The 17,302-nt window shown below is 42.1% G+C and overlaps 1 protein-coding gene across 9 annotated transcripts in view; it reads right to left on the minus strand.

Moving 5' to 3' along the window:
- LOC100643623 (protein trachealess) overlaps positions 1–17,302 on the minus strand; it is a 138,893-nt gene that overhangs the window by 104,230 nt on the left and 17,361 nt on the right. For 7 of the 9 annotated variants that reach the window (XM_020865705.2, XM_012314855.3, XM_020865706.2 and 4 more), the window contains exon 2: positions 1,993–2,025. The exons of the other annotated variants lie outside the window; for them this stretch is intronic. In XM_020865705.2, coding sequence (XP_020721364.1) covers positions 1,993–2,025 — 33 coding nt within the window. The remainder of the gene's footprint in view (positions 1–1,992; positions 2,026–17,302) is intronic. 9 annotated transcript variants of the gene reach the window in all.

Raw genomic sequence — 17,302 nt, forward strand, 5'->3', positions numbered from 1 at the left:
ATTATATTACGAAAGATTCGATTTGAGTCTTCTCGATTATCTTTTTTCGCTTCGCTGTGTATTTTGGTGGCAAAAAATGCAATTGGACGAACGATAAATTAAATAAAAGCTGGCCGATCGACTGGTAATATGTGTTCTTCTTACCGATGAGACCTGGTGGACCAATTACGCCATATTCCTTGCACGTGGTCCCCAGGCGTCTTATAAAAAGACAAAAAAGATGGGAAGACGTCGTATGCCGGTCGTATGCCGATAACGTCGTGCGAGCGTTATTAATTATCGTGGTTCGGTTGTTCGCAATTAGCGCTGGATCAGTTTCGGCTAATTACATCGAACCAAGTGTCGTCATTAATTATTTCCCGTTGAATTCATTTACAATAGCTTTCCCCGAAAAGCTGCCCCGGATCCTTCTACGATCTTGCAAATTACGCTCACGACCCTGCCTAGTTCGTTAAAGTACTCTTCGCGACGATGCGTCGAGCTTCGTCTTTGTGACTCTGGTGCATTTATTAGAACAATTTGTCAGAACACGCATTCGCTATAACTGTAGCTTATGTCCACTGGAACAGCTGCGTCGAAATTGCTACAAAGAGACATGATTATAGAATCTAATGAAAGATTAGATCTTGGATCGCCTATACTTAAACGCTTGTCACAGTAAACTCCTACGCACGTATTACGTATGTTATATTGTACAAAGTTTGAAATTTCGTTAACGCGATAATAAAACACAACAATCACGATTATGCGTAATACATTCGCATAATACATTAGTACGAGATTTCTACGCATAATATTCAGATACTTTCTTGCGCATCGTTCAAGATTGAGTTGCCCGTAATAGTACACATTACGATACCAGCAAATAGTTTTCCTATTTGAAACCTCATCACACGCAAATAAGCGGAACGGCGCAGAACGTGGACCATCCGCTGGAAAAAGTGGATTTGAAGCGGCGTGCGAATAGTCAGAGCGGAGAGAAAGTATTCGTGGAAGGGCAAAAAGCCGGCATCGACATGTCGATCGAAAGAAGTGTCGCTAATTTGATGTAGCCGGTGTATACGGCGGATCGTATGGCGGAGTGGTTTGGTCACTCGCGAGTTGATTTATACCAGTGGGCAAGAACCTCGTGGCAAAGCTCGTTGCCTTGCTCATTGCTTCCACCGCTTGTCTCCGTTCTCTCTCTCTTTCCGTGCTCACTTTAAACAATGGAATTGCGTCGCGACGTCAATCTCTCTGTATTATTCACCTCGCCCCTTCACTCCTCTATATCCCTAGTTGTTCCCTGTTTTCGCTACCTTTTCTGTCTTTCTCCGTCACGTTTTTTTCCTTTTTCGATCTTTGTTCCTTCGTTTTTCTTCTTCCTCTCGTTTTTTCCCAAGAGTTTCTCTTTTTCTGCATCTGTCGCTCCTCGCGGGAGGGAATACATCGACAGTCGAAGGATCGTTTAAAACGGTGTTACCAACGCCTAACGCCTCGCCGGGTGTGTCTTTCGACTCTCGAGTCTTCGCCACGGATCTTTTCTAATTTCACGGATATCAGCTCAAGGTTTGCATGGAATACGCGCGATCGATAGATAGGTACGTGTTTTTCGCGGTAATTCGAATAATATTTTCTAATGGTATTTGTTGCTTTGTTGGAAGCGATTTGAGACAGGAAATCGTAAAGTTGGTTGGACAGTTTTGGAGAAAGTGAAAGAAAGCAGGAACGAGTGGCGAATAAATCGAGTTGAGAAAGAGTAGATTGAGTTTGATAATATTTGAGGAACGTGTTCTGTGTAACACGTTTGAAACGTGTTCGTCTGGGTTAATATTATGTTTGTAGCACCTGTCACGAATGAAAAATAGAAAAACAAAGATGTCCTAACGAGCAATTCCTACCGGAAATATTACATATACGTATGGAAAAATATTTGCCAATCATCGCATTTTATAAATACAAATAATCCTAGAAATGAGAATTGTTTCATGTACTAACTGCAAGTCATCTTACCTGTCTGTCCAACAGAGAGCGTCATCTCGATACCTAGAACAAGCGAACACAAAAATTTTGTTAATCCCGTATATTATCAAAAATTCTAATAATAATGCATTTAATGATAATAGTCAATAAAGTGCTTGGATTATTTCCATAAAGATCGAGACAATTGCGATTGATTATAAGTTGCTGGACATTTAAATAGCTTAGTATCTTAATAAATCAATGTTATACGTGTGAGATAAAAACATAATAAAAAGAACTATACTAAATCGCATCAGAAATCTATCTTGAAGAATATTTCATTTAAGATGAACGAGTGTCCCGTATGAATTACGGCTAAGATATTACGTACGTAATTATAAGTTACCTATAAGTCATCCGACATGATTTCTGTAATTATGAGCATACTATATAATATCTCATAAATATCTGATCTGCATATAGCAACTCAAGAAGCTTCAAAATAAAATCCGTATAAATAGAGGTTTAAAATCGTACTTTCCTCGACGAATGCAATAATATCGATTATATTAATTTGTTATGGTGTACGATCTTTGCTCGGTCCCCTATACGCCAGTCTCGAGACCCGAGAGAACGTATCACAGCTTACAGGAAAAAGCTTTTATATGAAAGCCTAGCTGTGAATAAGATCGCCGTCGTAAATTGTGCGCAAGGCTAATCTCACGGTTGAACGCGGCCATAGACTTCACTTCGTTTGACTTCGACGAGTAGCGAGACCCTCGAAAAAACTCTCTGTCGAACGAATTCGCAAGCTTTTCAATTCGTTCGTTCCTTGCAGTTTGTTTTTATTGGAAGCTAATGCTTTGGTTTAGGAAACAGCTAACAATAACCGAGACGTTTCGTAAAATACGTTTTCAACCCCAACTTTGTAGCTATTTTCACCTACTTCAGTAGCGAGATAGGTTTATGCCACGATACGCCATTAATCTCGAAGTTGCATAGAATAAATTTTACTTTAACTTTACGTTAACAAAAATATCTATATCACAATTTTCTCTACTATCGATTCCATTCGTCTATCGTAATTCCTACAGCAACGCCAAAATTCACCCCAAAACATAATTCTTATCCCCATGAAACTGAAACTGGAAAATCGTGAAACTATGTTAAGGAAAGAAAATCCTGGCAAAGTCAGAGAGAGAGAGAAAGAGAGAGAACGAGACAAGGAACGAAATAAATGAGAGAATCGAGATCAGAAGTTGGTGCGCGTGGTGTCGCGGATGAATCAGAAGGTGCGAAGAAAGTGGGGCCTGTCAACGGGACATGATTTAAAGCCAAATATTACGACAGAGAGCACATTTCTCGAGCGTCCCGGCCCGGTTTCACCCTAGCGCGGCGTCGCGGCACGGGGGTGGCTGCGACGCGAAGGGATGAGCCGTAAGTCGTGCAGATATGTTCGCCACGGTTTATTACCGGGATGCCGGAATGGTCCAAGCCCGTAGGAACATTGATTTAATGCGGGAGTAATTGGGCGACCGGACGTCTCTATGAGCACGCCACCTTCCACCGCTAATGTGTTCCCGCCCTTCTAACCTTTCGGTTAACCACCATGCAAGCGAGCCACGCTTCAACCCTCTCTTTCTATCTTTCACTTTCTCTGTCTAACGTTGTACAACCTCCACCCACGGGACGTGAGAAAGGCGAACGCTTTATTGCCGCTTTTATTGCTCGACGAGTTTTAGCCGCAGTTCGGATCGGCTTATGGCGCTTATTAAACTTTGATGTCACCAAATCGCTCTCGCGCGCCTCTATCTATACCATCCGCCTCGCTCGTGGCGTGCATGCTTATCTGTTGGGAATAATGTGGGAGAAGGAGAAGAGTTGGCAGGTTGGAATAAGAGGAAATTTACAGTTGGTATCTGTTTTTTTTATCCTGATTTTGAGAAACGATACGACATCGTAGGGGGTGGTTAGGAGTTTCGACGTTGGTCAAGATTTCAGTCAATGGTTGTGTTAGAATTGGTCGAATAGCAAAGTTGTATAGTAAAATATCGAAGATCTGATCTTGCTATCAGATACGCTGGAGAAATATATACTTCGTAATCGTAATATCTTTACAACCGAACGGCGTAATATATTTATCCGTATCTTCTGAATTTTTCTATCTTTTAGATATTTTTAGATGATTCGTCTAAGTAACGATTTTCGAAATTTTGTTCCATAATAGTTTTTCGAAAACTTGCGAGCATCGAATCATAACTTTTCCTCTTACGAATTATTCTTCCGCTCGTTCTATCAAAAGTACAGACGCTGTTACGTTTTATTTTTATTATTTTTATTATCTGCTGAAGCAATCTTCTGGAAGTGAATGTTAACTTCAGAAGCACGATCATCGTTAAGGACGTTACCGCTTGCAGTTTGGCAGATCGGACACCCCTAAAACCTCATACGATACGCATAACAGCCCATGATTCTCACCTTGGACGATATCGTCGTATATTCAGACACTTGACGACAATGTGTCTTTACGAGTCCATAGAAGGGTAAGTTTCTTACTTTCCCGTAAAATTTTGTTGCCTCGACGGAGAGATTCCCGTTAAACGGGCAAACGGTATTACCAGAATTCACACTGATGATCGGCATCGCGTGCAGCAAATTGAAGGTTGCGCGTAGATTTGCGTGCGATATCGATGATGAAGTCTTCGAGCTGCTCAAATTTTATTAGCCACGAACTCCGTAATCGCCGTGAAGTAAATGCAAATGATTTCAGGCTGAAATAGGCGGTTGAGTCTTATTTTTCCCGCTTCACGTAACACGAATTAACCAGTTGGGGTAATGCCCGAAAATTACCGAGCATTTAGTCCCCCGAAGAATGCGCGAACCTGGACACAGGCCTCTTCTCTCATCATATGCCATCTATCGAACGTGTTTACGCAGTTATAGTATACTGAAAAGTATTTCAAAATTCATATGGTTGATTCTGTAAACATCCATATAAACGATTCTATATATACGACGATTTTAACTTCAATCTATAAATTTATACAGAAGGTCCTCTTCCTTCTTTCGAAACTAATCGCTGCGCTTCTATTCGAATTAACGATTCTATTAATTTTATCGATTTCGTCAATTCTATTATACCACTGCGAATCGACTTTTCAACAAAATTGCTCCCCTCGACCAAAAAAAAAAAACAGAAGTCGACAGAGTCGACTCTGAAAATTACCATTGTCGCATCAACGGTAGAAAATCACCATTTCGCGACACGTGTCGATAAGACGAAACAGATCGGAAGACGTAGGCATACCGCAAACGTGCCTTACGAGCAGTCATAATACGGGGGGCAGAGGTTTGCATCCACACATGGTGCGACCACGTGTTCCAAGCCGAGCCGGCAGCCGAACGGTGTAAACTTTAACTTTGCCTAACACCGGCTGCGCGGAATGTCCGTCCCGAGGACGAGCTGCCTTTCGATCCCGGCGTCGCTCTACAGAGGGTGAGAGTTCGCGCGGGGATAAACGCAGAAACACGGCGAGCTGAAGCAGAACGCTCAAACGCGGCGGGGGAAACGCGACATGTATGTAATAACTAAGTGATGTGTCGGCATAGTAAGTGGCATTTTCGTTTGCCACACCTTGTGTAAAGAGGAACGTCGGAGGGTACGAGCGTTTTAGGGTCGTCTCCCTTTCTTTTCAGTCGTTGACGATCGTGTTTGGTTTCCAGTTATCTGATGTGAATTTATAAAATTTGGCAAAACATTCGTGGAAAATCACCAGACACAAGAATACCATGGAAACGCGTGATATATAATACAAAGATACACTTTTCGCAATATTTGTCGTGTTCTCATTCGGACCATATCGCCGTTTAAACTTTAACCTTCCTTAAACGCATCTCAAATCCCTTTTCCAAAGCCTCCCCTATCAAAGAACCAATTGCCAGAACTCCACTTAAATCTCCTATCTCTAACGTCGTTATCGATTCTTCCTGTCGAACTAGGTTCAATCTTCAACGCTCGTCACAACTTTTTAATCCGTTTTCCACGCTCATCCCCTTCGAAATTACTTCATAGAAATACAATCTGAAAAATCACTTCCATACTCGCAAACCATTACTCGAAATCGCTTGGCGTTAACGTCCAACGAGACCGATTCCCTGAAATCTTTTTCCATCCGTAATCCGTATGGTATTGTACCGGCGTTAATTGTAAGTTGAGAGAGAGGGAGAGAGAGACAGACGGCCAGAAAGAGAGAGATACTCACGAACGATCGGGTGGCCGGATAAGAAACGCATTCCGGTTTTCGTCCGAAGAGACATCGGCGGAACTGGGCCTGGGTCTCTGACGGTATTGGAAGAGAGGGTTTTTCAGTGGTGCCGCCTCGTGTCTCTTCTCCCGACATCCGTGCGAATGTAGGAGCGTCGGGTGTGGTGTTCCAGAAGAGAGGCAAGCCTGCTACTGGTTCTCGAGGCTGTATATGCGGCCGCAAGAATGTTCGCCGTGTTGGTTCGATTAATCAGTCGTTTTTCGTGGCCTCGCTCTGGGCCAATAGAGGTAGAAAAACTTAACGTATGTGATAATGCGCCAGCTATGCTTCTGCCCTCTGTTCTTTCACTACTTCTCTCTTCTTCCCTTCTCCTTTCGTTCTTCCATTCTCTCCTTCTCCCGTTTTACCGTTGCTCTTGCTCTCTTTCTACTCGATACGCGTTTCGTCACAAGCTGGAACGTGGACCGCGCGCCCATGCTGAATATATACCTACAGCGAAACGGCCACGGCCGAGCCGACGCCAGGATCACTGACCGGCAGGATGCTGTCTTGCAAGGGACTCAAACTTTTTTCACGACGACAGCCACGAGGACACGTAACCAGAGGTCCGGCTCAAATATACTCGAACGCACCGGGGACGCGATATTTCAGCTGTGATCTTTAACGAGCGCGTCGCGGTTCGCTCGCGCGACCCACACCGCTACGGCGGATCAATAAGAGAGAGATAGAGAATTTGCTCCTCGACCGGCTCCGCGATCATTTTCCGATCGGATAAATTGATATGGATCGTTTCTTTCCTGGTCTCCTGGTTTTTGCCCTCGTTGTCGTTATCGTTGTTCACCGGTGATACCAGTGCTGTGTTTTCTACTGTCGTTTCTTCGCTGCCTTCTAGTTTCATTGCCTGGGGTAATGGATGAGATACAAAGGATGCTGTTCGGAGCATGTTTAGAAACGTTTAATTTCTTGTTAGTAGTTGTCTGTAGTTTGTTGGTTGTTCGAGGGCTTGATATTAATTTTAACTGTGGTAAGTTCTTTTTCTTTACGATAGATACAGGTAAACTTCAAAAGTATTTGGCCTTAAAGTTAAACGCATTACATATTTTCGATCAAAAAGTCGGAAAAAGACACGATAAGAAGAATTATCCATACATCTTTAAAAAAGTAATCGATGTTCGAGGAACGCGTAAGAAACAAAGCCTCGACTGCTGCGTCTTCTAATTCGATTGCAACCTCAAACACAATCCTATTATACTTTCATCATACATTGGTCGCTTCTCGTTAAAACCGCAAGAACGCAAACACAACATGCAAAACGATGCACAGGATCGCAGACATCTACGTTAGGAACAAGGAATCGTTCGTGCAACGATACTCGGCTCTTCTAGCCGATACAATTTCGCGTAGGGAGCGCAATGGCACGCTTCCATCACGTTTTCCCTGTACGAACGTGGCGTTGCTGGAGAAAACGTTTTGCTGTTAATCCAATACCGCAAAATCATCCAATTCCACGGCGAATTGTCACGGTTGCGCGTTTTTCCGCCGCGGAAAAACGTCCGTAGTTCGGTGATTAGTCTTTTTACGTTAACCTGGTTAAGATTACGCTTGGCTGGCCACGTACAAAAAGCATCGGTCTCGCTCGAACGCAGCTTTCGTGACGAAGAAAACGTCCGATTGACACGCGTTATGACATTCTGGTCTCGTGGCGTTGCGAAACACGCGTCTACCGATCGAAATCGACGTATAGAAAAATGGATGGAATCGAGATCGACGGTTCGATCGAGGGAATAGGTTGACGTCGAGTTCCGTTCGACAATGCTCGCTTTCCCCTTCCGACTTGCGTCACGTCGCACCTTCACGCTCTGATCGAACACGCTTTTTTACTTTGCAACGTTCCTCGGAAAAATGGACACGCGTATGATTCCTTTGGTTTCGTTCGATCGAGCGCCGTGTATGGGGCAAAGATTCGGCCGATTGGATATTTGTTGCAATAAGCGAGGTAATTAGTGGAACGAGGTGAGATTGGGTCTTAATTGGGTTTGGTGAAGTGTTTCGTGCTTTTCGAGCTAAAAAGTCGGCTAAAAATAGTTCTCTTTATACCTTCATAGGGGAAGATTTTTTGTTATATCTACGATAAGAAGTATCTGGTTAAAAGTACGTAATACGATGTATACGAATCACTCGCGATCTCGTTAAATGTTTTATCATGACGCGCGAATTGTCATTTATAGACCTCCCGATCGGAAATCCATTAACATCGACCACTTTCCTAAGTTAATAAATGCACGTACTATTTCTGCGATATCCGTTAAAGTTTCGCAATATCATTAACTCTGTCGACTCACACTTCTGCGAATCGCAAGCACAAAACCGAGAACGTTTCTTCTATAAGGACAATTTCTTAAAGGCGTAGACAATTCCAGGACATTCCCACGCCACGAACGAGTCCGTTCCACGACCATTGTCGATCACCAGCTATCGGCAAGAAATCCATCCACCTTTGATACTCTCGTCCACGCTAACCTCGGTAGAACATTCGATGTCTCAGTCTTAGGTTTTATTGAAAAACGCGAGGCCAGGACGTGACGAAGCGATTAGGCGGAGCGGCGATGAAACGGATCACGGAACGTACGCGGATCGAACGAGACGCATAAATCCTTTCTGGATACCGGCAGGAGACGACAAGAGGAGGAACAAGACCACTAGGAACGAAGAAACGGCGAAGCACGGTTCTCTGGATCTCGGTAGTGGAACGGGTGAGAAGATATCGTTGGCCGCGAGGTGTCTCCTGGCTTTCACAGTTTTATAATAAAATCGCCGTGTGCGAAGGGTAGAGAGTAAGAGAAAAAAGGAGAGAGAAGTTCTCGCGGAGATCGACAAAAAGGAGGCGTGCGTTTGGAAAAACACGAGATTTCAATTAAAGAGACAAGCTTAGTAATGAGGCAGCGTGGATTTATTGGCTCTCGATTCACGGCGTGGCGCCAAAACGTCTGCGTGTGTTGCTCTGCGGCCTGTGTGCCGATCCGCTTCGGGTCTCCCTCTGGTCCGCTCGAGCGCTCCGTCAGCAGCCAGCACGCGCGTGTTAATGTATGCGTGCGTGCACGTGCCCTACGGGCCACTCGGACCCTTGCAACCGGCCCTTTATTCGCCCCGACGCACACACCACAACCGTACGTTCTCCACCAGCCCGTATAAAACGGCCACCTTCTCGATCGACCGCGTTACTTCGACCTACCTACCATATTCCCCCGGAATTAGCTCATTTGCATCCGATCGAGATTCATTACCGTATTGCCGGGTAATAGGACAGTCTCATTCGACCAAGATCTTTTTCTCCCCGTCTCCTTCTATCTTTGCTCCTGCAACTGTCTCTCCTTGCTCCCTTATCTATCCTGGCCCCGATATTTCCACTACCGACGGCCTTCCACGGACACGACCGCTCTTAATGCGTTTCTCGTCGGTCTCTTGAGGCGGATCGGTAAGAGGCGGTGGGGTATTTTATGTATGCGAGAGAACGCACGTGAAATTCAGGTGAAAAATTGACATTTAATCGTGATTTTTGAAAACATTTGAACGATATCTTTTATTATTTGAATTCGAAAATAAAAGGGTACATCTTGGTACAGATACATCGTGGTAGCTTAGCGCGTGATGTTTTAATAGCAAATAAACAAATTTCCCTCCAAGTGAAATAGGTATTTTAGCAGTAGGGCGTGAGAATACAGGGTGTTTGAAAAATTTGAAGTCGAGATTGATCGTACAGATAGCGTCGGTATCGCGTTACTTGCAAGTTTTTCTATGGAATGGGAAGTAGACTTTTGAGTCTTGCTTGAATTGAAATTGCGCGTAAATAAACTGTTAAATGTACATCAGATGGCTACGATGATTATATTGGAAGATGTTTGAGTAATAGGTGCGCTCGAATTTTACTCCAAGCGAAATGCATACGTATCAAGCAGTAGGATGCGAGATGCTTGAGAAATTGAAAATCGAGGTTGGTGATAGCGAGACAGCATCGATATTCCTTTTTGTAAAATAAAGAAGCAGATTGTTGAGCTTTGTTTGGGCGGAAATTGCTTACTAAAGCGTGAAAGGTGAAAGGTATATAAAGTACTCGATAAAAATGATATCGCTGATAAACGATTTGCTCGCGAGTAAAGCGGTATAAATTTCTTAAATAAACATCGTAATCTCTGTATCGTAACACAGCTTTCGTCGATGAAGCGTTGCGAGTTAAACGAGTGAAAACGAAATTAACTTTGAGCAAACAAAATCGCCGAAGGTTTAAACGCGAGGAAGATAAGCGCCGGGAAGGCTGGCTGTTTTAAGTATCTTGTAACAGCGACAATCGATGTCGTTAAGTTATCAGACCGGACAGTGGTCTCGACACTTTGCATAATTGCCGAAGCCTAATTAACTTCTTTCGGCTCGAGGTGGAACTTAACGCACAGATAACATTATTTTCACAGTAATAAACGAGCTACGCTCGTGACTGCTTCTGATAAGAAACTATTTCCTTTCTGCTTTCACTATACCTTTCCAATACTTTTTCTTCTTTCTTCCTCCACATTTTTTTTAACAGATTTTTAGTATCCACACTTCCACAGATTTAATTAACGTCGATAATCTTACTTGTTGGAAAAATAGATTTTGAATAATCACAGATAAACATTTCGTGATTATTTTATAAGTTTTAATTCGCTATTTAATAAAAGAGAGATAATATCTGATCTAATATCCCGTTTGGTATCTTTTATTTTTCTATCTGCCAATCATCGTTCTTTGATTTGTTGTATTTTTATTGAGTAGTTTTATTGAGTAAATTCCTTATGTACTTCTTGCTAGGCTCATTTGCTACGAGCAACGAGATTGCGTAAACTGTTTGCAGTTTAAAGGAAACTCCGGCTGAAAAATACTTAACAAGCGTGTACATATAATAAAATTACTCTCTCAATACATTTTCTGACATCGAACCAAAATGCATTCGTCATTAACGCAAAAAGAACGCGAGATCCGATCTTTTCCGCTCTTAGTATTAAAGACATTTTCTGCGGATAATTTTCAATCAATGGCGTAACTAAATGCAAGAATGTTCCTACAGATTGTTCAGGATCGTATAAAATGCTTCGCACGGTAATCTCAGTACGCTAACAACACTGACGAAAACATAATTATAGTTTGTGTACTCTACATCCATTACTTTCTTGTCGATATCGAACAAGCTACGAGAACTCGTAATTTTATGAGAAAAGACTTGTATAAGCGTATAAAATATCGTTAATTAAAATTCAAAAACATATAAAACAATTTTTATACGATATTTAGAAATACAAGGTGATTCTTATTTTAGATTAAATCTTATAACCTGGAAAACTATTTCATCTTGATTGCTTCCATTATGGTACATCAAGAATGTAAGATTCGATTTGCAATTCGTATTTTTTCAACGATAAAGAATATAGAATGGTTAATATCCATCGCAATAGCTATAATTTGAAGCAAGTACAAATTAAAGCCAGTTTCCCAGGCGAATCGGTAAACTGTGTTTCATACTGTATCTATTTCAGTTCTTTGTTACCTAACTTTGCTAAAACATTTTATCAAATACGCATCTACCGTGATACTCAATCGTATTTTCTACCAGCGAAATCAATTTTTCAAAAGAAAATACTTTATACTGCCAGCAAATGCTCGTTCACGCTACTGTATTGTCAAATTGCGAGAGAGCCGCGTCGCAAGAAACGGCCAGACAATTCTGTCGCGGTCTCGCGGTTCTTGGCGTTCGTTTGGTGCGGTCACAATCGAACTGGCCTTTTCCATTCGGAGCTACGTATAGATCGTTCGTTCACGGTGTATCGATTAACAAGGCTCTTATCTCGTTTAAGGATTTTTATGGAGAACGTTATAGGCCTGAGCAAGGAGCGCGGTCGTCGTGTCCACGGGGGAGAAAACATCGTCGGCACCGCGGCTTAAAGACATGATCCGGCGCGTAATCGTGTTTCGTGGCCGGTGCCCCGATAAAAACGCCACGATACGAATCGACGGCCGATTAGCCGTGGGCTACGAATCGCCCAACGTCCTACATTATATCATGTAATTTTTATCGGATCTCAAGTACGATCTCTCGGTACTGAACGGCGGAAATTATGCATAAGACTGATCATCATTTGCCCGGGATAGTTTATATCGGAACGAAGAACAGCCCTTTAAGCTCGGTCTCTCGGACATCGGTGCCTGACGAAATTGCTAATTCTTTCGTCTTCCCTATTACGCTTGCGACGTTTTGAGGGGAGGCACGCTTTAAGAGGCAACCTGGTGGCCAAGTTGCCCATCGAGACGATCGCTTAACGATCGCTGACAAAACCTTTTAACGTCACGAGGTGTGTACAGGGCCGTTTCGACGTGAATTCATCCCTGCAACCGGATGCAAAGTGTCGGTAGCATCATTTGTTCCGGAGCAGCTTATGGCCATATGCGTACATATTCGCATCGAGGCAAGCCGCCGCTGGTGGTACGCGAAAAGATTTCAATGTAACCAACCGCGAGGCCACGCCATGATACATTTTTCAACGCTGTAATCCCCCGTTTCGGATGTTAAACCGGTGTTCCGCGTGTGTTATTAGGGACGATTATCATACAGCCGAATCGCGGCGCGCGAACCGTCCGTATTTCGGAATCGTTATCCACGATATACGAGGCCGCGGTTGTTATTAATAACTATTCCACCGTGTGGCATCCCGATGCTTTGTCCAGAGTCTCGCTCGTAAAATTACGCCCTTTCCGAGTTGCGAAGCCTGCCTTTCGATACAGGTGGAGGTCCCGATGGTCCGCGGCCACGAAACATGCCACAGATGCAGATAGAGCAGTATCATTTAACAAAGAGCATGGATTGTGAATACATTTATTAGTTGGAATCTAAAAAAGATCATATGGAACGAAACATACTTTAACAAATTCGCTATTAAAATTACCTTACCAGTGAATTTATCTTAACGAATGTACGCAGACAAGACTTGTGGAAAAATTCAAATACGTTTTTAATTCGGACCAAGACGTGAATTATACTTATATCACGTATACCTATTTACTTTCGTCATACTGTTCCATATTCCTATACGTTTTCGTCGTATTACTTGTATCACTTAACTAACGACTACCGATTGAAACTTCAGTTTCTTCGATGCGAGTGACCAAAAATATAAAATTTCTTCATCGAAAACGCCCAGTCCTGAAAAACCATTTATTCGATCCGACTGCCTATTTATCCGCGAGAAACAAAAAGCGTGCTGCATTATATTCCTCGATACCCCCCATGTCTGTCGATTCAACAAATTTCCGACGGGATTAAGGGAAACCCCACAGATAGAGTAGCAAAAACAAAAACAATTACGGCGGAGCCGAAAACGTTGACTCGCGGTAAGAACGCGGCAGCAGAAGGAAAGCCGGCCTTTTTCTCGGACAAGCGCCGTATTCGGCGTCTGTTCCGCGCTGGATAAAAACCGCGGGACCGCGTACGGTACTCGAGTACGGTACTCGATCCGCAACACGAGGTGTACCGAAGCTGTGGCCCCGCCGGATCCAATGAATAATACAGCCGCGGCACAATTAGCCCCGCCGTTTTCAATTTAATCGGCGAATTATCAACCCTTCAGGGAACGGGCGACTGGTTCGCCGCAAGAAAGGATCGGCGCGCACCACCACGGCATCCGGTACACATCGTGATACCAAGGCATCACGGTGGAAGTCGACTTTCGCACAGCGGGTAGCGAGACGCGCAAAGAAGCTGCGCGGTTACCACGCGTTACTCGGCTCCCGTTCGACGTTTGTTAACATCTCTTAAGTAACATGGTGCAACGTACGTAGTTTGTATGCGAAATTGCTGAAAGAGATAGAACAGTGTCGGCTTAGCTGCTGTAAGTCGGCTCTTTAGTTCTTAGTGAATCTATTCAGGAAAATATATATTGTAGGGATTTCTTTTCTGGCTTAATCAATTGAAAGTTCGTGGCGTATTTATGCAGTGGAATAACGACGACGAATAGTGGTATGCCTTTGTAGCAAAGCGATGTTGATGGTAAAACGTGCGTGTTTGGATAGTAGAGTAGAATATAGTAAGAGTAGAGCATTGAGAATGGTAGAAAAATGTTTATGTAATACAGAGTGATGTGTTTATGTGGCAAAACAACGACGATGGCAAGAGCAGAGTTATAGTTATGATATGTTTGAATAGTAGAATATAGTGTAATAATAGCGGAATGATGAAAGTGGTAGAAAATAGCATGCTCTATGTGGTAAGATAGTAACGACGCTGAACGAAATGTGTGCAGAGTAAAGTAGTATGTTGTTAAAGGATCGTGAAGGTAGAAAGTAGTGTGCTCTTACGTGATAGAGTATGGGTGGTAGATTCTGATAAACGAATCGCATAAATGTTGAAAGAATCTGTGTAAATCTCTTTTTATATCTTCCAAGTATATACTTTGTATATATATATATATATACAATTGTATATATATATATATATATATATATATATATATATATATATACAAAGTATACATACAAGTATATATACAATATACATACAAGTATATATACAAGTATATACTATATATATATCCTATAATTTAATTTTCATAGCTGTTTCTAGAATCGAAGCTGAATATCTGTAGCTCGAATCGAATATTGGGACGCAATTTTTCCTACTATGAAACTGATATGTATCGTGAAATACAGATGATTTATGAAAGGAGGGAAGAGGTAAATTTCGAATTCTGTAGCTTGAATTAAGCATTGCGAGCAAGAAAAACAGATTGAATAAAGATGGACGAAGAGAAAAAAAGATTGATCGCTGTAGTTCGATTATCGGAATGAAAACAAGTTCTTCCACGTTACGATTCACTGACTTACTACGACTAGTCGTAGGATGAAGAAACGTTCCACTACCGGAGAGAATCATCGATAAATCGGAACATCCACGAGTCGATTCTCTTCCTTTCTCATTCAATCGTACTTTAAAAACGAGAAAAAAGCGGAACGGTAACTTAATAGAACGATGGTTTGTGCCACGAAAAATATTACGATGCAATATCTCGTGCTTCAATGGCTATATAAACGATTTATAAACGATGTACGAACTCTTGAAACGCTTAGTATTCATTGAACACGATATTTACCAGACTACAGTCGTTAATCAACCTAAGTACAATAGGTATTCTGATTACTTAATGACTTCATATACGAATACTACTGACCTACTGATTGTATAGTAGCGTCGACGTTCGACGAGACAAGCATTTCCGATTTACGATCAAGGGATACGGATCGTAAAGATATTCGTTCGATATCTTCTCGAGTAAAAACGATGAACGTTTGGTTAAATAAGGAAATGTCATTTTTGAACGGAGAATTGCCAAGTGGATATGCTGAGAACCCTTGTTCAACTCGGTCACAGTCATCCTTTCAATTGGCGCTGCTTGTTTGAGATTGTTCGCGATTAAGTCGCGTTCACACCAAAACGTGCGTCGTGTTCAGAATATAAGCGGCAGATGATGATGATTCATTTTTAATATTTCTGTAGAATATTGCGTTAACGAGAAATATATAAAATATCGAAAAAGATCTAAACAATTTACGTTATACTATAATACTTGGATTTAAAGGGACAGCATACCTATATATAGGCCAAGATGCCTAGTAGGTTAATTATGCATCCGATGATCGTATCTGTGCATTCCTGACCTCTTGTCTGACGATATTAACCCTCGTTAATGATATCGGATTTACGATTATCAGCAAATTACGATTTTTTCGTTCAAATTGAATAAATCAAACGTTGTTTGAATTTATAAGAAATTCACGTGTACAGTCTATGCATGGAATATCAGCGAAATAAATTGTACCTAAAAATACGTTGTGTACACAGCCGAATCTAGCATCAAAAATTACAATTAATAATTCTAACTTTAAAGCATATCTCTGCACCTAAATTGAGTCTTAAGTCTTTCATATCTTAACAATAATCAAACATATAATCAATCAATTTTTTAAATCCCAAACAACACAAACTAATCTAATTTTAAGAATGAAAGTTCTACATTACAAACGAAGAACGTTCAAACGTTCACGTCTTATGGTCCAATTCTCAAAAATATACAGCATAGGTGCAACAAGACTAAGGAAGAGTGTAAATGCGTTCTCGGGATAGTTTAATCAGAAGTTCAGTCTAATCAGAGGTTCGCGCTCCCGCCGAAAGGCGCGTTTACACGGACGCACGTATACGGGCGTACACGACGTTAATCGCGGCGGTATGTGGCGACGACGAACAGTACCGCCTACACAATCACTTGACCTCCCTACGCCCCCGTATCTCTCAGTTAACCTTATCAACTCGATTCAACTCGACCTAACCGGTGTCGGACCGATGCGGCTCGAAAGCAGACGCGCCGCTTACCTACATTCACGTTCCTCCGTTTCGCCACGGGGCACCGTAATATCTTGCTTTACGCGCTCTGAATAAATATCGAACGACTATCGATCCGGTCTCTAGCCCACCTCTAGCCGGGTCAATCGTAAAGAGCTGCCTCGGAACGTTCAATTTGCAACTGTTGTTTCACGCGTTTAAGGTTCTGAATTATTGTTTTGCTTATGCATATATGAGAAATTAAAAAATACTTATCTTCGTGTAAATTAACGTAATTGCTAATGACCGCAATAGATAGATGCAAGAAACAAATTTAAATAAAGAAAGAACTACACAGAGTGCATAGGATATGTAAAAGTGTAATATTACGCTAATTTAATGCATTTTGTTTCAAAACAGATTTGATTGAAATCTTTCGTAAAATTTATCGAGGAAATAAAAATGGAGCTAGCTAGCAGGAAACGAGAAATTGGCAACGAAGGAATATTTCAGATTTAAATCGCGTTTTAACGAAGAAATCCGCGCCCCCTTGTTTGTACGTCACGTGAAATATCGCGATAACTCCTGCAGGGAGCTGCTACTCGGATTTGTATGCGTTCGAGGCAACGTCGAACGGGGTCCGACTGTCTCATTATTATCTCGTTTCGCGCGAGTAATTCATTTTTATGTATGTCGAAGTTCT

The sequence above is a fragment of the Bombus terrestris genome, chromosome 12 (genome assembly GCF_910591885.1).
Source record: "Bombus terrestris chromosome 12, iyBomTerr1.2, whole genome shotgun sequence".
NCBI classification, from domain to species: domain Eukaryota; kingdom Metazoa; phylum Arthropoda; class Insecta; order Hymenoptera; family Apidae; genus Bombus; species Bombus terrestris.